Here is a 25,353-nt window from a genome sequence, read left to right on the forward strand (position 1 = left end):
ATTGGTTCAATAATTGAAGTTTAACACAAGCATAACATCGCGCAATGACGCGCATCAATGACATAACTGCCTTAACCTAATCCTGTTTAAAATCTAAAACGTGGTTGATTGTTGTTTCGTGCGCCCGTCAAAAAATCCATCTTGTTTGATGCGAGAAAGACATGCTGATAGGCTATGCCTATGTATGTTTTGTTAATTATCCACTTATGGCTTTCATGCATGTTTTGTTATTTGTCAATAATCAAGGCTCAAACATGTTGCTTGTTAGCTTGCAAATGGTAGGCTATATACAGTAAGTGCTGACTTGCATCGGCTTTCTTGCCACTGGCTGAATCGAGAACTGGCTGACCGGACTGGAATAGCCAACCTTCAGCCGAATTTTGCCAGACGTGTTAGGAGGTGTAACTGCTTCATCACCAAACTACATCAACTTTCCTTACATGGTGAACAGGCAAATAAAAACGCAGTCTAATTTCCCAAATGTGATCCGTGCTATTGACTGCTATCATATTGCTATAAGACCACCGAGTGAAAATAAATGTGCCTTTGTTAACAGGAAGCATTTTCATTCCCTCAATGTCCAAGTTATATATGTGACACGGACATGTTGCTCACAAATGTTGGCCTGATTCATATTGAGACATACTGTAGCAGCGTTGGGCGCAGACTGAATGCTGGAGCTGTGCGCGATGGTGGCTTCTACTGTAGGTGCGGGCGAATCGTGTTTAAATCCTGTGTGTAAATCCTAAAAGAATTTGTAGCAATTTTTCGACCATTTCTAAACATTCACCCTTTACTCATTCAAGTTATGTTGTAGGTGACAGTGGATATCCGCTGAAACGGTGGCTGCTCACGCCATTTATGAACCCACAAACAGTCAATGAAGTTGCGTTTTTTGTCTTTCCCGCTGTTTTTGGCATGTTGTCCACAGACATCAATATTCATTAAGGGCGTTTCGCTGAATATTTATAAGCAATTATGGGTGTGTCTTGAGGTACGCACAGGTGCCGCAAATGTAGAGTAGAGCTTGATTTATAAAGGGAAATTGGCGTGGAACGTGCGTGCGCACGATTTTATAAATCAGAATATTTCTGTGCGCACGCACTTTCTGAGTTTTGAGCGCACGCCATCTTCTGGCGTACATCCTGCGCAAAGTTTTATAAATGAGGCCCCTGGACAGCAGACGCCATTTTAGCATCTCAGTGCTCTCAGCACACATCATCAGAGTGCTGCACAAACAGAGTGGCCCTCATTTATCAACCGAGCGTAGAAACCAGCGTACATCTGAGACAAACAAAACTAGAGGACGCCGGGTGGCCGGTCACATCGTTCTAAAGTTGCAACCAATGATTCGGACTCCAGTCAGCGCTAGTAACAATGTTGCAGTTGTGGCTGCCAGAGCCATATAGATACTGCTCTGGTGGCTGCTAGCCGTGGTGTTCGTTTGGAATATCATAAAAACTTCTGTGTGTCAGTGTGTGTCAGTGTGTGTGTGTGTGTGTGTGTGTGTGTGTGTGTGTGTGTGTGTGTGTGTGTGTGTGTGTGTAATTAACACATTTAATACTCCCTGATCTGCAGTTTAAAGACACCAAACCCTTCAACAGGGTGGAGTTACTGCTGTTCAGCACATCAGGGACTGAATCAGGTTGTGCTCTATGACAGCAGTTTCCAGCTGATTGGGACCCAGAACAGAGACTAGGGCGTATTCACACCAGGAAGGTCCGTTAGTTCACTTATTTGGTCCGGACCAATTTTTTTTTCTTTTTTTCTTTTTTAGTGCGGTTCGCTTTCACACCGTGATTAATTGCAACCGGACCAGAATTTATAAACAAAAGCACATGTGCTAAGGTCGTTCAACCATTGGCTGGTAAACGTGTAGGTGGGGTGAAGAATAGGAAGCCAAAGTCAAAGTTGGCCCACGTAAATAGCCTACTATATGTTTGCGTACTGTACTCGTTATTATCCTAGCAATATAGTTTATTCAGTTACAGCTTTGCAGAAGTGCTTGAGCGTCAAGACCGTTTGATGCAAGTTTAACAGTATCATGCTCGTAATTTTGCAACGACGAAGACGTGCAACAAAACAGCTGAGAAGAGCTCTCATGTGTGTCCAACATGCTAACAGCAGGCCTACGGAAGACGGAACGGGTAGGAGATGCAAAATCAAATTATTGTTGGCAAAAAAGCGTTAGCCCACTGCTGCTTACAGCTGTTGTGCGTCACGGAGCTATCCTACATTTCCCATAATGCGCAAAAACTACGGGAGCTCGTCAAATCCAAAAAAGGTAGATTTCTGGAACTGGGTCGGATCGAGGTCGGTCTGCTTTCACACCATAAACGAACCGCACCAGGGTTCGATAGGAACCGCTCCGAGACCACGTCCTCAGCTGGGTCTCGGTCCGCTTGTTTGGTCCGCACTAGAGTTCGAGTGATTGTATTCACACCAGTCAAAAAGGTCCGAACCAAGCAAGAAACGAACTTGAGTTCGTTTTAATCGAACTAAACAAGGCAGGTGTGAATACCCCCTAAGAATCCTGCTCTATGGGACTAAGGAAGCATCCTGAGGACCAGCACTGAATAGGAAACAGTGACCTCCACATAACAACTACATTACTGTACATGCAGGGTCAGGACCATCAGCAACACCTTCACCAACCACCAGGGGGACACCACCCACCGGTTGGAAATCCCTATTCTATGAGATCCTTGAGTCTGCAGTGTAATTACAGTTAAATAACCACCATGTGTCAGTATTGGGCATGTGGTTTTGAACACATTCCTGACTTGCTGATAAGAACACAGTTACTGTAAGAGGATGATAAAATAAGGGACAATTTAAAAATTCTGTCTATGGACAGCCTACCAGAAATCCCTCTCAGATATTCTGTTATGGTTCACTGAAGTGTTTGATGTGGTGGTGACAACAGTGAAATACAGATAGAAGCACTTCTCACAGAAACTGACCTCATATCTGATGAAGGTGTTTACATAAATGACTGATGAAAAAAAGGTTAGGAAATTAAACACAAATAGCCTATGAAACGGTTAATGCTTTCAATGTTTTATTGTCCTTAATCATTTACCAATCATTTTTTATTAAACCCCACAATATTACTGTGGTAGGCTATACAAACTAAACTAGGCAGAGTGCAGTATATACAGCAAGTTAAATGAAGTGGGCATTAGCATACCTTTAACATTTATATCCACACAATGAGACATATTTTTTTACTGTTTATTAAATGGCCTTGTTTCTTCATAGTCTCCTCTCAGTATGTCATCCCTGGTTCAGAGTCAGTATCAGCTCTAACTGTGCTGCTCTACTCTTACTGAGGCCTTCACTGGTAACATCCGCAGAGGGACATTTCTGTTAGTCCAAAAGTATGGAAACACTCTCTCAGTGAACGTGTGTGTGAAAGTGTGTAGGTGTGTGTTATTATCAGGGTCAGAGAACGACAGCTTTCCTCTGTCCCAGTCCAGCTGCACGCTGATCCTCTGGAGTTTCTGCTGCACTGTGAGGCGAGTGGAGGCATGAGGAGGAGCAAGTGCTCCATATGCAGCACCATCTTTGTACCACACACTCCACCGTCCACTCATGGAGAGATAATTTCCCTTCCTCTGGAGAGACTCTGATATCACACCCACAATCCACCATGTGTTCTCTCCAACCTCCACATCCCAGCAGTGAGTCCCTGAGTTAAAGCCCTCAGAGCCCAGGACACTGGTATACTTATCAAATCTCTCTGGGTTATCAGGAAGCTGCTGCTTCTCATCATCATATCTCACACTGGTCAGATCCTCAGACAGGATGAGTCGTGAGCTTGCAGTGTTGGGATCCAGAGTCACAGGAGCTGCAGAGAGAAAGAACACACACATGAGCTGAACACTGAGTGGTGTGTGATGAGGATGTGAATGATGGTCATTATTAATAGTGGTGTTACCAAGTGTAATGGCAGGAGAAGTAGTAACAGTGACATATTTTTAGTATCTTAGCACTTAGCTCTCTCTCTCTCTCTCTCACACACACACACACACACACACACAAACACACACACACACACACACACACACACACAAACACACACACACACACACACACACACACACACACACACACACACACACACACACACACACACACACACACACACACACACACACACACACACACAAACACACACACACACACACACACACACACACACACACACACACATACACACACACACACACACACACACACACACTATCAGAAATACTAGTACTGACAAACACTAGTACTAAACGAATACACACACACACACACACACACCAGGGATGGAAATTAGCACCAGCCACCAGCCAAATGCTGGTAAAATGTGAGAGTGGCTGGTTAATTTCACCAGAAATCTGCTATTGGCTGATAGATTGTCACATTTTCAAATTTTAATTTCCACCCCTGACACACACACACACACACACACACACACACACACACACACACACACACACACACACACGCTCTCTCTTTAATCAGGTATACTGATCACTCTCAATCTCACTATATCTCACACACACACACACACACACACACACACACACACACTTTCTCTCTTATCAGATACTGATCACTCACATATACTTCTGATCACCCCTCTCTCTTTCTCTCCCTCTGTCTTTCTCTCTCTCACACACAAACACACACAGCCACTTATCACACACACTTCCACTCTGTCCCACTCCCACATGTCTTACATCACACAGGGACAGTGTGTAGTGTGTGTAATGTGTCTGATGGTTTGAGTTTCTGTTTTGTAAACAAAGGCAGCTTTAAGCTGCTAATAACCCCTGGACAAATGTAACTGTATCATCTATCCCAGTAGCACAGTCTCTCCTCTCCTCATTCCTAACATTGCTTATGTGTGTTTGGTGATGTGGAAACAGCAGACTACTCACTGTACTGAACAGTCTCCTGCATCTTCTCCCAGACTCTGAACTTCAGGTTGCCCAGGTGCTTTGCCACATTGATCAGAGCTCCTGAAACCCTCTCTGGATCCTGCAGTGTGCACTGGGCTCTGGAATAACATTCAGGAGTCAGTGCTACTGTGGGTTTGGGTTCAGAACCACAGAGAAGAGAAAGAGAGACAGGAGGCAGATCACTCACCTTTCTACTGTGCTCTTGTAGCTCTGGAAAATAAGAAATAATAATAAATAATATATCAGCCATTATTGTTATACTTAGGTCTTTCTGGAAACTGTAAAATGATTGACCCGCATTCTAAAGATAGTGAACCAAACTTGGAATTTAACCAGGGACAACAGATTGTCAGGTGGTAATGCTATCAATCTTCTAACACATCCACACTGTACAAAATGCTCTAGAATCTTACAGTATCTTGAGATTTGTTATTGACAGGATAAATGCATTTTGTTCTGTGTTTCTTTATTTGATTCAGTAGTTAAGTCCTGTACCAAGCATACAGACAGACAGACAGACAGACAGACAGACAGACAGACAGCGCGCGCGCGCACACGCACACGCACACGCACACGCACACGCACACGCACACACACACACACACGCACACACACACACACACACACACACTCTCTCAGCCCTGCAGTCCTCACATTACATGTACATGTATTAATTTAGCTGCACTCTTATCCAGAGTGACCTGCAGAGACAGATTACAGGGACAGTCGCCCTGGAGCAACTCAGGGTTAAGTGTCCTGCTCAGGGACACAACTGTAGTAACCAGGAATCAAACCCACCACCTTCTGACTTCTGATTGGCTGGGCCGAGTTCCCTGACCATCACCACCCTGTTGTTTATTTGCTGACTAAACATTTGACAGCTGACAGCATACTGACTACAAAGCTATTCTCCTCCTCGTCCTCCTCCTCCTTAGATGAGACAGAGACCCCGCTCTAGAGAGACAGCCCTGCATTCTGAACACATTACCCAAGAACTGGAGTCACTGAGACGGCAGTGAGAACACAAACTATACCATCATGTCAGACTCAATGACGTTCTGAAGTCATCACTGATCATGTGATCAGATCCACATTCATTCAGCCTTCTGCTGCTCTCTCATCTTAGTGTTTCTCTCTCCAAAATAACACCAACAGATTCCACAATGATTCCATGATGTGGCATGAATGTGCATGTCTGATGTTGAACTGTTGAGCTTCATGTTGGACACTGATGCTCCAGAAAGAAACTTCATATCTGACAGACAGGAGTTGAATCTGATCTACTATCCATCATAATCACTCACTGGATGATGAGTAAAATGGTGCTTTGTACAATGAGGCTTTTTTTTTTTTTTATAGCAGATCTAACACACAGCAGGCAAAAGTTAGCAGAAGGTTTGATATTCGTTAGATATTCCTTTTCGAAAGACATTTTCTCATTCTGATTGCTGTAGTAGTTGCCAATGGTAGGCTGCTGAATACAGGTGAAGTTTTGCCATTATTCTGACAGACAGGAGTTGATGGGCAGTTCAATATATACTATACAGCAGAGTTTTCTTTCTAAAGCCCAGTGACCCCTGCCCTCTCTGTCCAGTCGGCTGTGTTGACCACACCCACTCCAGTCCTGCTCCGCCTCACCAGAGTCAGAGTTCTAATCACCCGTCACCTAGCAACTAATTAACTAATCACTCAGCGTGAGGTATTGTTTCTGCCAAAGCCTAATGAAATACTCTGGACCCTAATAGAGCATTATGGGAGCTTATGGGTGCCTCTCGTGCAGTGTTTTATACACCCTCCCTTCCTTCCTCGATCCTCGTTCTCACTGATCTAGATAAAGAATGATGGGGCAGCAACAATGGGATAGTCTACCCAGTGTTAGTTATAGATCAGTGGGAACGCCCCTCGAGGATCGAGCATCGAGGATCGAGGATCGAGGAGAGATGTTGAGAGGCACCCTACAGTATATAACAGTGAGCGGGTATCTCTCTATTTGTTCGTATATTGTTTCTTCTCAAGGTACCTTGCTGGAAAAGCCTATTGCTAAACGACACATAGTAATTCTTGACCTTGTTCTGTGACCTGACTACAATTCTGATGTGTGATTTTGGATTGTTTGCCTAGCTCTGTTCAATCGTGTATTACAGTATCTGGATTGTGTGGATTTTTGCTACTGGATTTGCCCTCCCATTCTGTCATAGTGAAAAGAAACTTTTCTGCGTGTTTCAGTCTAACTTTTCTTCATCACAATTATACAAGACAGTAGCCTAAATGGTCCATACCTGCAGGAATGTGATGTCATCAACTCCCATCTCCTTCTCTATGGCTCTGATTGAGTCTGAAAGAGATGAGATCTCTCTGCTCATCTTCTCAATCTTCTCCTTCATCATCTGACTCTTCAGCTTCTCTTCCTTCTTCACTGCAGCTATCCTGACTGCCTCTTCATCTCGTAGAAACTTGTGAAGCTTCTCAAATTCTTGCTTGATCTGCTTCTCCGTGTGTTGGGCTTGTGTCTAAAATACAACAAAATACAACACGAAACATGTATTGATTCAATTTAATTGTGGACTCAAGAGTCAGTTGAGGCGATCCACTCTTCAGATTATTTGGTCTCACCTTCATATGTGCTGCTGTTTGGTCACAGATGAGTTTAACTTCTTCAAAGGTCTTCAGTTTCTTCTGTAAAGGCTGCAGTTTGATCTTGAGCTCCTCCTGGAATGAACAAACAACATATTAGCCTAGAGTTGATACTTTTCATATCCCTTTCAGGACCATGAAAAATGTTTGAGATAAAACCATGAATCAGACAGAACAAAGCAAAAACACACTGACCAGATGCCAGTCCACAGAGAAGAAAAGATAACAGTAGATAAAGTACATTTGACTATTTCCAGATGAAGAGTCCCATAATACTCGTTAAGAGATATTTGAGATATTGAAGGCCCATTATGTGAGAACTTGAGTGGCGTTTACTTTTGAATGTGCATTTTCGAAATGGGTCTATTAGCACAGTCTTCCCTGTGCTTTGAGGAATGACACTAAAGGGTTCCTAAAGCGGAAATTAAAAGGGCCATTTCTCTGGGATGGTCCATCAACATTCCTTTCAGGCTTTCAGAGCAAGTGACAATGGCCGAGATGCTATTCTCTCTATTTTGGCTGTACGATCAAACTTAGTTTGAAGCCATTGTTTTAAGGTAACAGGGTTACATATTGTTGCTTTAAGGTAAACACAAAGTAAACATGAAATTACTATTTCCTATGGAAAATGTATGTCAATAATTTAAAGGCAATTTAGGAGTGTTTTGGAAACTGTTTGAGTTTGATGTTTGAGGCAATGCAGTTCCTTTACCTCAACGTAAGAGCTTCAAACAGCCGACACAGAGAACGATGTCTCTGACACTGCCAATGCACAAGGGGTATGCTTGACACTCAGTTGCTATAGGAATCCTAGGATTTTGGTTCCAAACTCTGATTGGAATTCTAAAGGATTTTTTCATAAGGGGATAAACGTTGTTGATTGGGTTCTGACTTAGCACTAAATTGCGTTGAGGGACACACAAATGTGACGTTCCACGGCAAAACCAGTCGCTTGTCGCAACAGGCGTTTCTGAGAAAAATGGCCATTTATGTCACTTGTGCTAAAATCGTGGATTTTTTTTTGTAAGTGTTTTGAAACAGTGGGAGGTCTACACTGTACGGCCGTGAATACATTTCGCCGAAAAACTGACCTTTTGTAGTCTAAAAACGTGAGTTTGTTGAGGTGAGAAAGTTAGAGGAAGCAGGAAGTTAGAGGCGTCTCGTTTTTTGCCGCTTTACGGTAAATGCCATAGATATATATAGAACCCTAGATACCCCATTGTCCGTGAGTTCTATTAGGTGGAATGCGTCAACGCGGCCGCCATATTGGTGGGGACAACATTCCCCGTGAATGAATAGAAGTGAATAAGGTGTGGGCAGGTTTTATGAGCTAAAAAAAGCCCTAAAAGTAAGAAATCTCTACAAATTGTTTTTGAGTGATAATATACATTTAGGGAGAGACAGCAATATGTAAAAAAAAAAAAAAAAAAATTAAATAAAAAATCGGTGCTTTGTAGTGTAGGTATAGCCTATGCTATGTGAATGAAAGAAATAGGCATAGCCTACCGCAGGCTGTATCATCTGCACCCGCAATAATGCACGAGGCAATGTTTTTTTTTTCCTTCAACAACTGATATCCACACCCGCCCGCTACCCATCATCAGTCATTACAGTAGCTTAATCTACCAGTCGCTTGCCGTCAAAGCCCAAGTCAAATCAGTGAAACAGCAAACTCTATCTGGTCCAACTTGCATATAGGCCTATCTAGTCATTTTTAATAATTTGTTTTAGTTACTGCAACTTGCAACGGCAAAAAAGTTAGGTGGCATATAGTGGCCCAGGACTCACTGGATCTCAAACCGAAAGCAACCTCCGATGTGAGCCAGGCCTGTCGTATATCTTTTTGAAAATAAGATGCGCTTCAATGGAGCTCTAAAAGCCAAAGTTTCAATTTTTTCGTTAGAAAGCAATTTCATTTGAATTATGAACTGCCTTTGAATGAAGTTTGATCGGACTGTAGGCTAAGTTCTCAGAAAGTTTCAAGACGTTAAGACACGCACGTTTGCTCTGTGGAAGTAGGCTATAAGAGCGGTGCATTTTTTTTTTTTCAAGGATACCTTCATACCTCACGAAGCCTATGCTTGTTTGTGTGTTCTTATTTGTCCTTTTTACCTATAGCCTAATTATTAGAGGGGTTGTATCTCTATTGAAATTCACAAGCTTCTTCTAATGAAACATGATTGGTGAAGCATCAAATATCCCCCTTATTGCAGTGTCCAATATCGGTCCAAACATTTAGCATAATCAAACAGTCCAAGAGTAAATTAAACCCCAAATCAAAAACCAAAAATCTTCTGCTTTTGATAGCCTACTGGTATGCCGCACCAAAAGAAATGTCTCACCAAACGCACGTAGGCAGAGATTTCGCCTAAGACAGGGCATAATTTGAGGCGTAGGCCTAGGCCCTAGGCAATGTCCTGTCAACCTAGCCTATCTTCTTGTCTCTATTGAAGTTGTATTTTGTGTTTACAACACTGACATGTTCCGTGTGCGGATAGGGTAGAGGAGGCTCCAGGCTTTAAAAACTTTTACCGTTTATGTGCATCGGCGCAGACTACGAAGCGACAGCTGTTTTCACGGTAAGTAGGCCTATGCTCCTGTCTCTAAATAGGTATAGACCTACTTGCTATGTCACTCGATTTTCTGTAATAAATGCAGCCTGTAGCCTAGGCTAATTCAGAAAACCCAGACCGGTCGTGGCATCAGTATCGCTTTTAAACGCGACAGTGTAGCGTGAAAGGGAGAATGCACCCCCGGTAGCATTACGCCATCAGAGAAAAAATGTTGGACTGAGTGAATCACCACGATTACAAGCTTTATTTGAATTGTTTGTACAGTTCCCGTAGCCACCCTTCAGAGCAGGACTGGATAAACCTACATTTCTGTAGCAGTAGCCTACAGATTTCCCACAATGATTGGAGAGTATAGCCAACACGTTTCGTGAGAGTAGCCTACATCCCAACAGGTTTAAGACCCATTTCTTCCAGAGGTGTTACAGTACGATCGGGCACCAATGATCTCACTCTGAAAACAGATCATAAACTGCTCTGTGTAGGCTAACACCGTGCTAGATGCCTGCATATTGCTTGCATATAGCGTGCACGCACACACCTGCTGTGACCTGCACTTACAGTAACTCTGATTTCACTGTGTTAGTACTATCGGGCGAATTCTTCCCACGACACCAAAAGTAACGACATTAAGTTACATTAATTTAGCCATTGAGTTAGCCATTCACACATCAAGCTTGCAACGTCGGGAAAGAGTTAATTGTCTTGCCTGAAAAATAAACAAACCCTTTGGACCAGAGGAATACCATGTAGATAGCTAGCCTAGCTGATATGCAAAACAGTAATGCAAACGTTGTTATAGCGATACGTGTCTGGAGAGCCTCTGGAAGTGTTTTTACCCTGCCTTTTTAAAGAAGACAACACTCAGAGAAATTAGGCAAAGTAGCCTTGCCATGCTATAACTACATGAAGAAGAGACAACTCAATTTTGGTTAGCGGATTATGTGTGCCATCACAGCTAACAACACTATCGACGGTTGTCCCTATAATAGGCGCAGACAATTAATTTATTATTAAAGTATAAAGACAACCATTGTTTCACAACTATAAAGGCTACTGCAATATGGATGGTATTAACAATTATGAAGATCATTGGGAAGACAAGATATACGGTTATTATGTTGTTATACTACTGCTAGCATAAAGTAGCCTAGGCTAGAACATACAGTAGCACCAGTGCGACATAACGGCTAATGGTTCATATGTTGACAATAATGTATCATAGCCTATTAATATAGATATTATAAGGGAGAAAATATGGTTTTACCGGTGAAAAGTGATTCGGGTCTGCAACGGTCGCCAATTTGAGCAACCCCAGGCAGCACAGAAAGCAGGCATTGTAATATTATGTTTTGACAGCTACTAACTGCCATTCATTTTTTCAACTGAATGTCCCCACCAATATGGCGGCGACGTAGACGTACGTTCGGGACCCCATTGTGGTATCTAGGGTTCTATATATATCTATGGTAAATGCACTCATCGACAACCACCAAGCCATCCGCGTGCTGTGTCGTTGATACAAGTACCGTAAATCTTGTAATAGCGGCGACCTTACAAAGCGTTCGTGAGTGTTGAGCCGACGGTTAACTTCAAAGGCAGATTTCTCCGTTTTTCTATTGGCATGACAGGATGAACTCAACTCCTTTGAATGTTTATATTTCAGTAATATGACGTTCAATTCATTAGATATAGGTATCGTTTTGAAGGTTGATTATGCCCCTTCCTGAAAACGTAATAACTTTGATTTTGAAAATTTGGACATTGTGACTGATTTCGCCGTGGAAGGTCACAAATAAGCTTAAATGTTTGCATCGTGTTGCTTCGGCAAGGGACACACAAAGAAGCTTAAATGTTTGCATCGTGTTGCTTTAAGTGCTGCTGTAGAAGCTGTGAGTCCTTAATGTGACGGAGTGGGAGTGAAGAGGAAAAGGACCAGAGTATCTCAGCTCAGGTGTCTGGATGTTGTGCAGCTTTTTGCATATTGGATGTTGTTAGAAAAGTTACTGTAGCTAGACAGGACCATCTACTGTCATATAAGAATGCTTCTGGGGTGACTGTAAACACAGTCATTTTGTAAGAGAATAGGTGAACATGGAAGTTTTGACCATGTATTACCTGAATAGCTTCTTACCTTACGGTCCTGTGCTGCTTCATCTATGGGACTGAAGTTGTGATTTTTATGTTTTCTAGAGTCTCTACACACCACACACACAGGCTGTTGGTCCTCCAGACAGAAGAGCTTGAGTTTCTCACTGTGCAGACTGCAGAGCACCTCAGAATCTTTCTGATTTCTCTCCTGTACGAACGTCTCACACAAGTTCCTTAATGCAAAGTTACGAGGATATAGTTCCTTTGAGCACTTCCTCCTGCAGTAGGGACATTCTCTGTGTCCTTTGCTCTCCCAGAACTGCTGCAGACAGGCTTTACACACACTGTGACAGCAGGTCAACAGGACAGGATCTTTGTAGATGTCACAGCACACAGCACAAGTGAGATCCTCTTCTAGTTTAGAAGCCATTTATTCTCTGCAGTGAAGTCTCTTTTCTCTTGAGGCTCTTTCTGCAGCTTCACTTTCACTTTCAGCAGCCTGAGCAGACGTGTCAGAGCCAAACTCGAACTCAAACTCAAACTGTTCACTGTATCACGCTTAGATCCAAAAGATTTTCAGCCTCACCAGTTTAAACTCACATGGTTTTCCGCAGTATAGTCCAAACTTGGTAAAGAGGGTTCTAAGTTTGCTGTTTCCCACACGAGCGTCTAGGACAGAGAATCAACACAACTTCACTCCCTGTGCTGGAGTCAAAGGGAGGGACTAAGGTAAAGAAGGATTCTGATTGGTCGGTCTTAGGCTAGCTTTACACGACAACGATCTGAACACAATCCGCAAAAGTGGCGTTGCGTTCCCTCTTTTTATTTCGCGTTTAGACGAGCGTCTTAGGGTGGAAATCTGCATGCACACGGTGACGCAAAAGTGTGTGAAATTTTATGTAGTATGCATGCCAGGTGGCTAGGTGATACTGTGGAGCACTGCCAAACAACAACACCAAGAGCGCGCGCATGCGTTGAAACTTCCTTCTACTTTTCTCCGTAGTAGCGCGAAATAGCCATAAGACTTAAAAGAAAATAGCCCACCGTCAAAAACCAAAGCATGGCTAAGAACCGAGGCAAGACAGACAACTTTGTCTGGACAGACGAGGAGGTCGAGCTATTGTTGCAAACGACGTTGGATCACAAGTGTTTAATTCGCCTTCTCTGTTCTGATATGTGACGTTCCACGGCAAAACCAGTCGCTTGTCGCAACAGGCGTTTCTGAGAAAAATGGCCATTTATGTCACTTGTGCTAAAATCGTGGAATTTTTTTTGTAAGTGTTTTGAAACAGTGGGAGGTCTACACTGTACGGCCGTGAATACATTTCGCCGAAAAACTGACCTTTTGTAGTCTAAAAACGTGAGTTTGTTGAGGTGAGAAAGTTAGAGGAAGCAGGAAGTTAGAGGCGTCTCGTTTTTTGCCGCTTTACGGTAAATGCACTCATCGACAACCACCAAGCCATCCGCGTGCTGTGTCGTTGATACAAGTACCGTAAATCTTGTAATAGCGGCGACCTTACAAAGCGTTCGTGAGTGTTGAGCCGACGGTTAACTTCAAAGGCAGATTTCTCCGTTTTTCTATTGGCATGACAGGATGAACTCAACTCCTTTGAATGTTTATATTTCAGTAATATGACGTTCAATTCATTAGATATAGGTATCGTTTTGAAGGTTGATTATGCCCCTTCCTGAAAACGTAATAACTTTGATTTTGAAAATTTGGACATTGTGACTGATTTCGCCGTGGAAGGTCACATATATCAGTAGCCTAATTACTCTGCTTATTTGCTGAAAGGACTCCTGAATAGCTATCAAAGCAGCTAAGGCCACTTGAATGTCTGACTGATGGAAATAATTGACATGTTTGTTATTTTTTGGCTGTACTACACATGTATATGACGTCAACGCGTATGCGAGGATAGCCAGCGTGAGCAGCTCAGAGCACACTTTTGCGTTGTCAACCCTTTAGACGGGAACGCGACGGTAGAGCGTTTTTAAGATTTCCACTCTGGAGGGTGGGTTCATTTTTTTGCGTTTTCAAGCCCCAAAAACGCTGTCGCCGTCTAAACGAAAGGCACATCTGATAAAATATTTTGTCGGTTTCACCCATAGACAGTAAAAGATATGGACAGAGCTATCACGTAGACGGCAGCAGAGACCGAGGAAGCAAATTTCAACGGTTTTTTTAGGTCTTCTTATTCCGTCATAGGTCTCCTGCGCAGGCTCAGATGTCGTACATGTGACGTAGGCACGGAGTCTGACCTATGGCGACGCTTTACTCTCGCTGGACGCATGCGCCTTTAACACTTTAGCATTGACTTTCGAAAAACGTTAATTACTCCGCCGATAAGACAGTTACGAGATTATTATGTCAATTTCACAATGTAGTATGTACCCCGACAATAGAAAATGTTCATATAAAGGCTTAAAACGGTTCAGCTGTAACGTTATTTGATGTCAAAGTGGCGCTTACGCCCCATAGGATTCAATGGAATGGCCAGCTAGCCACGGTCTTCTCGTTAGCATGGCGGCCGCCATACTGTCTACACTCTCAGAACGTTCGCTGCCCCCTTGGTTTCACCCGGGAGCGTTGTCGTGTAAAGCCAGCCTTAGTTGCCAGACCAGTTCCTTGTTCCCTGCTGCCACACCTTGGAGTTCAGTTCAAAGTTGCAGTTGTGGGTGTGAACTGAACAGAGTGGGTTACATGCAGACTCTCTCCCCACACACACAGACATTGATCTTGACATTCAGGTTACCGTAAAAGTAGTTCAAATAATTTAACTCTGGGCACATAACTACCTCATATGATGAAGCAAATAAACTGGCTCTGAATGTACATGCACATACTAAAATGTAGCATTAATGTGGACAAAGAAAACGGTAAAACATACAGGTGTACAACAGTAATTAAATGCACACTTTTTTTCCCATTTTCCCCAACAACCCCAGTATGGCGGACGTCTGTGGGAGGAGCCTTTAGAATTCATTTCTATGTTTGTTCCAGTTTTCCTTTCTTTCTTTTTTGGGGCTTTTTTGGTTCTAATGTTCAGTGCAGACAATTATGATTTCGCACAATATTGTTACATTCGCAGTTCTTTGTCATGTCAATATTAAACAAAATCACAGATTACCCTCCATTTCCGTCAACGAAGACTCTTTCATTGTTAATACTGATGCGTGCGCTTGTTGTAGGTTAGGTAAGGGAAATGTGAAAAAGGAAATTGTCAGTGAGCACAGCTCGCGAGCGAACACAATTGATTTGTTCAGCTATTTGAACTCAATAAAGACCTTTTAAACACATATATGACTGTGGTGAAAAGGAAAAGTAAATCTTTGCTTGATGCTCATACTGCACAATGACAATAAAGTTGAATGATCTAATCTAGTCTAGTAATCTTCACAACAGTTAAAGGTATACTATGCAACGTTTTTCAGTTAATCAATTCGTTCCATACTGTTATATATGATTAAATGGGTCATTACCGGTCGAACGGTGTTTTTTTTGGCCGCTCTAGTGGTCTGTAGCGGTAAAACCACACTTGCAACTTCAGGAGACACCGGGCACGCACCCATGCTCTACTCCAGGAAGTGTCATGTAAAGTCTCATGAAAAGGCACGGCAGACTGACCGATTGAGGAGTTTTGTCAAATATACACGCTAAAGCTGTAGGGGAAGCTCTGCAGAGAAATATGCAAGCATAAAACGAGCGAAAATGAAAAGTGAAAGCGAGGATGCAATCCTGCATAGTATACCTTTAAACCATTAAAAACTAGAAAAGCACTCAGAGAGCGCAGACCTCCGCCTGTATTGTATTGTATTGACGTCAGGTCTTTGCCCTAATTGGCTTTTACATCCCTGACGTGTGTGCAGGTGTTTAGATGCCTCCTCATATCCACAAGAGTCCGTGCGGGTCCGTGCCTCGTGATTCGTCACATGGTCAAGTCTAGACTATGGGAAGTAGAGAGTGTACAACTTCATAGCAGCGTTTGTATCCCCTCCCCTGCTGCCACCGGCAGCTCTCGTTGCTGCAAAAGGTCATTTGGAGTTGAACTTGAACACGCCTATTCAATATCTGCTCACACTCATGAGTGCACCACCCAGGGGGTCAGGATTTGACTGATTAGCTTCGCCGATTAGCAAGGCACTTCCTCGTCGCCATTTTCCAGAAATAGTCCGGGAGCCAAATGCCATAATTTAGGTGAACCTGGTTTTGTCGGTTAAAGTTTTTTTTTTTGCAGAATCTAGTAGACTAGGGGTACCTCTTTAAGATTTAAGAGGGTGCCCGGTGATATCCCTTGGGCAATTTCGTATATTAAGCCTTTCTTGTCCAATGTGTTGACTGTAAGGCGGATATACTACAGGTGAATAGGGTAAAAAAATTAACAAGCAGATATCACTATGAAACTTCACCAGTGGATTATTTAGATCAATATGAAAAATAAATGTATTACAAGTTTTCTGAAATTTAATGTTTGAATATGCAAATTAGGTATGTAATTAAATATGCGCTGATTTGCATAAACATAAAAAGATCAAATCTGAACATTGGACAAAGCCAGTTTCAATTTTTTTCTTTTCATTTTGTTGACATAAGAGATGAAAAGCATTTTAGAGAGGGAATTATGGATATCTCATTTAGTTATTCAGTAAATCAGAAAATACTATACCAGCCTTTAAAAAATCCATTTTCGCCATGTTTTTTGGAATAAAATGTCATGTAAATCAGGCTAAGAATCATATATCAACAAACCCCTCTGCAAAATCCTTCTAAACGTGGTTAGGTATACGACTGAAAAGTTTGGTGTATGTAGATGCTTGTGAAGTGGAGATTTTGTTCTCCGAGTGAGAGAGAAAACTCATCCATATCCGCCTTATATTAAAATGCTCGGCCGTGCTGCTCCGACGCGTGGTTCAGAGGTGGTGTGTGGGTTCGCCTGGGGGGGGGGGCATTGTGGGTGGGTGGATGTTGCGTGCGTGGTGGGTGGGTGGATGTTTGCATGCGTGGTGGACGATGTGCGGGATGCCTCTTCGGGTTTAACTGGGTAACCTATTCCTACGCACCTGTCCCCACAAAAGAGCTGTGTAAAAGCGTTTTGTAAACCCTCTATAGTATAACCATTTATATCACCATTGATATACTTATTAATACTTAATATGACTTACAGTAATACTAACACACTCTATTTCTCTTCCCTTTCCCCTATACCTCACCTGTGAGGTAAACCATTACCAGCCATCAACTCTGTGCCTGTCCCTCATCACACCTGAAGTCACATCCCTCTGACTGCCCTACCATCGCCATTGCCTTCGCCATCCCTATGACTGCCCTACCATCGCCTGCTGTGGTTCCCTGCCCGAATCTTTGGCCCACGCATCCCAGCGACCCATCACCTTCCGAAATAACTAATGGATTACTAATGGACAATTTATTCCCTACACTGGACTATTTGAACATTCATTGTCATTGTAACTTTCAAACTACAAATGACTGTACTGTAACTGACCCAAGGCAGATGGGTTGGGCCCTTGAGTCGTGGGTCTGTCTGAGGTTTCTTCCTATATGTATCTCCAATTCTAGGGAGTTTTTCCTTGCCCCTGTTACTCATGGGCTCTCTTTGAATGTCTAACACTCTGTAAAGCGCCTTGAGACATGTGTAATGTATTGGCGCTCTATAAGCGACATTAAATTGAAATTTAAATTATATTCAACACATTGGACAAGAAAGGCTTAATATACAAAATTGCCCAAGGGATATCACCGGGCACCCTCTTAAATCTTAAAGAGGTACACCTACTCTACTAGATTCAGCAAAAAAAAAACTTTAACCAACAAAACCAGGTCTGACCTGGGTTGGTTGCAACCTGACCCCATGGCTTAGTGACTGGTCTGGTCTGCCAAAAGCTCACGAGAACCTTAAAGGAACACTTCACTTTTGTCAGTTAAAGTTTTTTTTTTGCTGAATCTAGTAGAGTAGGTGTACCTCTTTAAGATTTAAGAGGGTGCCCGGTGATATCCCTTGGGCAATGTTGTACACTAAGCCTTTCTTGTCCAATGTGTTGAATATAAGGCGGATATGGATGAGTTTCCTCTCTCACTCGGAGAACAAAATCTCCACTTCACAAGCATCTACATACACCAAACTTTTCAGTCTTATACCTAACCACGTTTAGAAGGATTTTGCTGAGGGGTTTGTTGATATATGATTCTTAGCCTGATTTACATGACATTTTATTCCAAAAAACATGGCGAAAATTGATTTTTTAAAGGCTGGTATAGTATTTTCTGATTTACTGAATAACTAAATGAGATATCCATAATTCCCTCTCTAAAATACTTTTCATCTCTTATGTCAACAAAATGAAAAGAAAAAAATTGAAACTGGCTTTGTCCAATGTTCAGATTTGATCTTTTTACGTTTATGCAAATCAGCGCATATTTAATTACATCATACCTAATTTGCATATTCAAACATTACATTTCAGAAAACTTGTAATACATTTATTTTTCATATTGATCTAAGTAATCAACTGGTGAAGTTTCATAGTGATATCTGCTTGTTAATTTTTTTACCCTATTCACCTGTAGTATATCCGCCTTATAGTCAACACATTGGACAAGAAAGACTTAATATACGAAATTGCCCAAGGGATATCACCGGGCACCCTCTTAAATCTTAAAGAGGTACCCCTAGTCTACTAGATTCTGCAAAAAAACCCCCCCGACAAAACCAGGTCTGACCCCATGGCTCCCTGACTAAAATACATCATGTCCGGTGCCGTTTTCCCTGCGTTTTCCTCATGTTGATTGGTGGCTGTTCCACTCTCAGCTCATGCACGAACTTAGTGTGGGCACGAGCTCTCCTTCTGTACCTTACGTCAATCAGTAACCTGGCACTTAATTGGCTAAGTAAAACGGCACCGGAAACAAGCCCCTTGAAACGCCATGCCTGAAAAAATCGTTCAATTTTGGCAATTTTCACTAGCCTAGCATTCCCATTGAAATGAATGGGGGCGGGACTTGTTCACTTTCTCCAGTTCTTATAATACCTACATGGCACCACCTGATCTGCACATTGAATGCAAACATCTCTCCTTGATCCTCCAGGCTCGTTCCCACTGATCTATAACTAACACTGACTGGATAGACTATCCCATTGTTGCCGCCCCATCATTCTTTATGTAGATCAGTGAGAATGAGGCCCGAGGAAGGAAGGGAGGATGTATAAAAGATGAATGAGGGGCACCCAAAGAGTCCTCCATATGTATACATATTGCAATAGTGCATATCCCACCCATTCCTGCATGCCTCCCCATTAACTTGAATAGGAAAATAACTGCCTGACATTTGGTGTTTTATACACTGATCTAGATGGAGAATGATGGGGCGGCAACAATGGGATAGTCTATCCAGTGTCAGTTATAGATCAGTGGGAACACCCCTCAAGGATCGAGGAGAGTGTTTGAGAGCCACCCCAGGAGTAGGTATGTCTGAATTGTGCGCTGTGCCTTTAAGAGCTGTGCCCATTAAAAAAAACAGGCAAATCCTAATCTCATCCCCACCTCAGGTGAAAAGAATTAGCATCTGATAATACATCATGTGGATTTCATTATGGAGCATGCTTTAGCCTAGTCTGAAAGCCAACCCAAATCTATCCTGCCCACAATATTTCAGGATGTCAACTGCCTTAACCACGGTTTCTGTTCATCTGTTCAAGTCATTGCGTTGTCAATATTGTAGCGATATATTTGTATAAAACAAATCATGTTGCTTCTCCAGCCGCAGCGATTTATCATAACCAATAGACCTCTGAAGTTCGCCTACAAAAAGGATCCAAAGCTGCCATCTTTGCCCATATAAGGAGATCCGGTTGTTAATTGAAGCTAACTGCCTATGGCAAGTTGCATTGTTAGTTAGCTCTGGGATAGCAACGATCAAAGTGTGCAAAGTGATCAAAGTTGTCTTCACCTGCTAAAGATCACAGTATCCACTCGAAGGCAGAGGACAAAACTTTGTAGTGACATAGATGACTGCTACACTGCTTATCTGTCCATTGTCATATAAATCCCGCCCAATGGAATGACTCGAGACCGAATATCCTGCCCTCCAACGCATGGGCTAGTTTCCAGGCTAGCACATGTGTGTTTAAGAAAGGGGACAATGGCCAGTGTTTCAGTGTTGGATGAGTTGAACTGTTCAATCTGTCTTGATCTACTGAAGGACCCGTCGGCTCTTACCTGTGGGCACAGTTTCTGTTTGAAATGCATTACAGGCTGCTGGGATCAAGAAGAGCAGAAGGATGTTTACAGCTGCCCCCAGTGCAGAGAGTCCTTCAATCCGAGGCCTGTTCTACGCAGAAACACAATGCTGACTGAAGTTATAGAGAAGCTGAAGAAGACTGAACTGCAGTTTGATGTTAAGGCTCCTTCCTGTGCCGGACCAGACGATGTGGAGTGTGACTTCTGCACTAGAAGAAAACATAAAGCCATCAAGTCGTGTCTAACATGCCTGGTCTCCTATTGTGAAGCTCACATTCAGCCTCACTATGAAGTGCCTCGCTTTAGCAAGCACAAGCTGGTGAATCCCACCTCACAGCTACTGGAGAAGATTTGCTCAAAACATGACCGGATTCTTGAGGTGTTTTGTCACAATGATCAGAAGTTAATCTGTCTGCTGTGTTCAATGGATGATCATAAAGGACATGAGACTGTATCAGCTATAGCAGAATGGACCGAGAAGCAGGTTAGTCTCTCGCTCTCTCTGAAACATACTGTATGGTGTACACCTGTATAGATTTTTAACAGTATTTACCATTGCCAGTACTTGTAATTGTAATTCCTTGTAAATGTCCTGTGTACATCTATCCACACAGAAAACATTATTGCATTTGAAGGGGAATAACCAGAAGCAACTCCAGCAGAAGGAGAAGGAGTTGGAGGAGGTGAAACATGCTCTGAAGTCTCTACAGGTGACTGATAAACATGGCTGCTGTAACATGTTTTACTCTTTTTTTTTTTTTTTTTTTTTTTTGATATATTTGAATTTCCCCTTGGGGATCAATAAAGTATCTATCTATCTATCTATCTATCTATCTATCTATCTATCTGATATGTACCCTTGATGTATAGATTTCTGTGGACAGGGGAATCCTTTTAGCCTGGTTGAAACCAGACTCATTCAAGTATTCCTTAAAGTAGATCTACTAGGTGGGCATGGCCAGGCTAGAATCTTTTTCAGATTGAACATGATCAGACATGAATCTCCCTTCAGGCCACCATACAGGCAGCTGTTGAGGACTCTGAGATGATGTTCACTGAGCTGATCAGCTTCATGGAGCAGAAGCGCTCTGAGGTGACTGAGTCGATCAGAGCTCAGGAGAGGGCAGAGGTGAGTCGAGCTGAAGGACTCCTGGAGCAGCTGGAGCTGGAGATCACTAAACTGAAGAGCAGAGATGCTGACATGGAGAAACTTCAGCCAATCGAGGACCCCATTGATTTCATTCAGGTAATGTAACCAGCCCTTTAAGGTATGGAGACTCAACTCTACATAATTCAATGTTTGCTCAGAAGATCCTTTGATGTAGGGGCTCACCAGAATAAGATGTGTTACACCTGCTATCTGTAATATCCTTGATATTAGTAAAGGACAGGCTCACATCAGGCCCTTTTCCACTGACAGAGAACCAGCTCCGTTCCTGTTCGCGAACCAACATTTGAACCGTTCGTCGTGTTTCCACCAAACAAAAGCCGGTTGGAACGTGGCACCTTGGTTCGGAAGTCGAACCAAAAAATACTTGTTTTTTCTTGCGAACCGGAGTGGGCGTGTCGTGCCATTCAGTGGGGACAAGGCTAAAAGCATGAGTTTTCCGTCCATATCAACTGTTGCCATGAGTAGGCCTAAACAAAACGATTCAACTAGCATTACACTGCAGACGTTGACTAGCATTTTAAACGGCTAGTTTCTGCCGTTTTTTGTGGGAGAACTGGTCATATCACTCTCCCGTTTATGCATCTCATTAACTTTTGCTTTTGCATGCACCATCCATTGTTGATGACTCATCCTTGGTTCGGTTCAGAACTGTGTAAATGCGGGCTGGTTCACTAGATAGCACCACGGTTCAAAGAATTCTGAACGGCACCAGTTCAACACCAGGTTAGTTTTTGGTGGAAAAACGCCCATCATGTAGTCATTATCTGAAGTTTACTAGAACACTTGTTGGAGCAATACATCAGCCTAGCAGTCTCTGAATACTACTAGCCTACTAGGCTACAGCACAGCCCTGAGCTACTTACTACATTGTGTTTTAGTTGAACTGATACTGCCACCTAGTGGACAATTCTAACATGACAGAGTTAATGTTCTCCCATCTACTACACACTCACAGCAAAAACTCTTGTAAAAGCAGGGGATTGCAGACCTCCGACAGAAGTTAGGTGCACCTACACTTCACATAACACAGTCGACGTGTCAAAGTATTTGCAGAGCTCTCCATATTACGTCTTCATCTGATCTGCCCATTTGTTTCCCCGTAGAGTTTCCAGTCCCACTTCACTTCCTCATCTCTGGCTAATATTCTTCCCAAAGTGACTTTTAAGCCACAGTTCTCCTTCAGTGAAGTGGTGAAATCAGTGTCTCCATCTCTGAGAGACCAGACAAAATGTTTCCATCAGGCAGTATTCAAAGGTAGGTTGTTTTTCCTATGTGTCACCAAACAGTGAGACCAGAGGTACAGTAAATATGGACCTAGAAGCAGAGGTGAATGTACAGAATTGACTGGCCAAAAGCACAAACTGTCTCCGATAAACCCAGATCCCTGGACTTGTCAGGTTACAGGTCAAAGATCACAGGTCAAGTACAAGATGGATCACAAGATAATTCCAGAAATACATAATATTGAAAGTAGACAGATTTAACAGAGACTTGATTTAGCATGATGAACAGAATAAATAATCTGTTTTATAAATGCAGGTGATGAGAACCTGTTAGGCATGTAGATTAGCAGTATCCCAGTTGTGGGAGACAGCTAGCAGCAGAGAAGGTCTCTGTTAGTCGGACATTATTCACACATGACTGTCTTGCTCCTGCTCTAGTCACAGGCTTCATGAAGGGAGACCTGGTCAAACTGAAGACTCCTGACACCATTTCCAAGTCCCTTTACTGTCCATACGGCATCCACAAATATAATATCAGTGTTGGTGGTGTGGGTGTGCTATCAGGTAAGGCCCTTATAGATTCATCACTTCAGGATAGTAGTTATCCTGAAGAAATTATTCAGTGGTTTAGCATTTAATAAATTATCATTAATAATAAACCATTCATAATTTGCTAAAAGAACATTATTTTCCAAATCATAAAGATTACTGTGCCATTCCAATAACGCTTTGATCCTTTCAGATTTGATAGGGAGAGATTACATGACTGTTATCTTCCCTGACCATCCTGGCTGGTTGGGGAGATCATCTAGGCTGGAACTGGTATTTGCAATTAATTAAAATTCAGGATAACTTACAGGTACACTCACAGTGACATTATATTCGACCAGCCAAACCACAATATTCCTCTAAACAGAATGGAAAATGTTTTGTTTATGTAAATGTGTGTCTCTGGTTTTGTCACTCTTTTCTGCTTTCCATACAGCACACCAATCTGAATTTAATGCCATGTGCATGTCAGCTTTGCCGTTGTACACTAAAAAGGACACTTTTTTTTTTTAGTATTTGTGATGAATGAAATGACCGTGTTCATTGGTCATTGAGTTGTATTTCAAGAAGACTGTTTTCCATTGAATTTCTATTCATGTGATGTGTATTGTAAGGGAAATAATTTATATGTTGTTGTTGTTGTCGTCCAGTGTAATCTGTGGAAGCTTAATAGGATATTGTTTAAATGGACATCTCCTTGCTCTAGTTCCATGAAACATTGCTAATAAATTTGAATGCTGAACGTTCCCTTGTAATGGTAATGTTGTTGAACCACACATAACAGGAGTAATTGTTGTAGGCAGTAGATGCCAGTTGGTTCATCCTGTTCAAAAGACCCTTTCGTCTTGGCCTCTTCGTCTCGGCCTCATCATGGCCACGATTCCCAGATTCGTTAAGAAGCCCTTAAGAACGCTAGCAGAAATACCAGATCACTGGTACAGATCACTTACAGCACATAATAAGCAGGTAGAGGCCCACAAACTGAATATCATGACCCCAGTTGTCACTGAACATGGCTTCTTACTCTGGGCTCTGGATACAGGACTCGGACCTCGGCCTGGAAGGATAAAGGTATAGGTTTGTGAAAAGTGTTGGGACTCACAATTGGGATACTGTTTCCAACATGGGTGTAGACTTTGTGTTAACTTAATGAGTAGTTCATTTATTTTCAAAAGGTTGGCATTTCTTCTTACCACTTTATACGATTTTGATGTAGGCTAGGCTACTGATTTGATTTTTCATGAGCTGTTTTCATTGAGATAAAAATGGCTATATTGGAATATTTCACTTCATATAATGAGTCTCGACTATGAACGATTCCCTTTTTGAAATACATTTTGAAATACAAATACATTTTCCATGATATTTAATTTTTTTGAGATGCACCTTTAGCTTCATCCCCTCTTAGTGATTGGCCAGTCTTCTGCAGATACAGCACATGTCCTTTCAGACTGGTAGGCCCATAGATATACAGGATTCTCAAGGGATAATATGATGGTGAGGAGGTGCACTGTTTGAGTAGGCTAGTCCAGAGCTGATGAACTTTAGTGCTCATCATCAAATCGTAATGTCTTACACACACACAGAGAGATTCTTACAGTGTGTGTATATTTCTAAGCACAGAATGGGGGTGATGCAAAATTATCATTTTTGTCCGGCTCTCATGTGGACACCTGTGGAACTACGCCATTGAGAAACGCTGGCTGCACTAACGTGTTTTATTTTGTGTGTGTGTATTTTACATTGTAGCCTAGTGTGTGCGTGCATTGAGCAGTTTCTTTAAAAAATACGAAACAAAGTAAAAAATACGAAACAAAGCGTGTTCCGCATCAGTGTCAAATACGATAGGCTGTTACTATACAGAATGGTTGGCAACCGATAGAGTTATAGCATTTTTAGACATT

The 25,353-nt window shown here is 42.3% G+C and overlaps 2 protein-coding genes across 2 annotated transcripts; one reads left to right on the top strand and one right to left on the bottom strand.

Annotated features, from left to right (window-relative positions):
• Positions 1-3,106: 3,106 nt before the first annotated feature.
• LOC134078853 (zinc-binding protein A33-like) lies at positions 3,107-12,955 on the bottom strand. Its single transcript, XM_062535009.1, has 6 exons — positions 12,294-12,955; positions 7,569-7,664; positions 7,235-7,465; positions 5,143-5,165; positions 4,935-5,053; positions 3,107-3,850 (listed from the first exon to the last, which is right to left on the bottom strand). Exons 1-6 carry the CDS (start codon positions 12,678-12,680, stop codon positions 3,306-3,308), a joined length of 1,401 nt encoding a protein of 466 aa, XP_062390993.1. The 5' UTR covers positions 12,681-12,955; the 3' UTR covers positions 3,107-3,305.
• A 7,375-nt stretch (positions 12,956-20,330) lies between these two features.
• LOC134078857 (E3 ubiquitin/ISG15 ligase TRIM25-like) lies at positions 20,331-24,184 on the top strand. The gene is made up of 6 exons (XM_062535014.1): positions 20,331-20,990; positions 21,121-21,216; positions 21,519-21,752; positions 22,781-22,931; positions 23,339-23,464; positions 23,643-24,184. Exons 1-6 carry the CDS (start codon positions 20,409-20,411, stop codon positions 23,738-23,740), a joined length of 1,287 nt encoding a protein of 428 aa, XP_062390998.1. The 5' UTR covers positions 20,331-20,408; the 3' UTR covers positions 23,741-24,184.
• The last annotated feature ends 1,169 nt before the right edge of the window (positions 24,185-25,353 follow it).

Source organism: Sardina pilchardus, chromosome 4 (genome assembly GCF_963854185.1).
Source record: "Sardina pilchardus chromosome 4, fSarPil1.1, whole genome shotgun sequence".
NCBI lineage: Eukaryota > Metazoa > Chordata > Actinopteri > Clupeiformes > Clupeidae > Sardina > Sardina pilchardus.

Bases quoted from the DNA above. Each gene is read 5' to 3' on its own strand.
- LOC134078853 (XM_062535009.1), bottom strand. From the start codon at position 12,680: ATGGCTTCTAAACTAGAAGAGGATCTCACTTGTGCTGTGTGCTGTGAC. The intron at 7,665-12,293 runs GTAAGAAGCTAT...TGTTCATTCCAG, and splicing joins AAGCAGCACAGGACCGTAAG to GAGGAGCTCAAGATCAAACT. The intron at 7,466-7,568 runs GTGAGACCAAAT...GTTGTATTTTAG, and splicing joins AAACAGCAGCACATATGAAG to ACACAAGCCCAACACACGGA.
- LOC134078857 (XM_062535014.1), top strand. From the start codon at position 20,409: ATGGCCAGTGTTTCAGTGTTGGATGAGTTGAACTGTTCAATCTGTCTT. The intron at 20,991-21,120 runs GTTAGTCTCTCG...CTATCCACACAG, and splicing joins CAGAATGGACCGAGAAGCAG to AAAACATTATTGCATTTGAA. The intron at 21,217-21,518 runs GTGACTGATAAA...ATCTCCCTTCAG, and splicing joins ATGCTCTGAAGTCTCTACAG to GCCACCATACAGGCAGCTGT.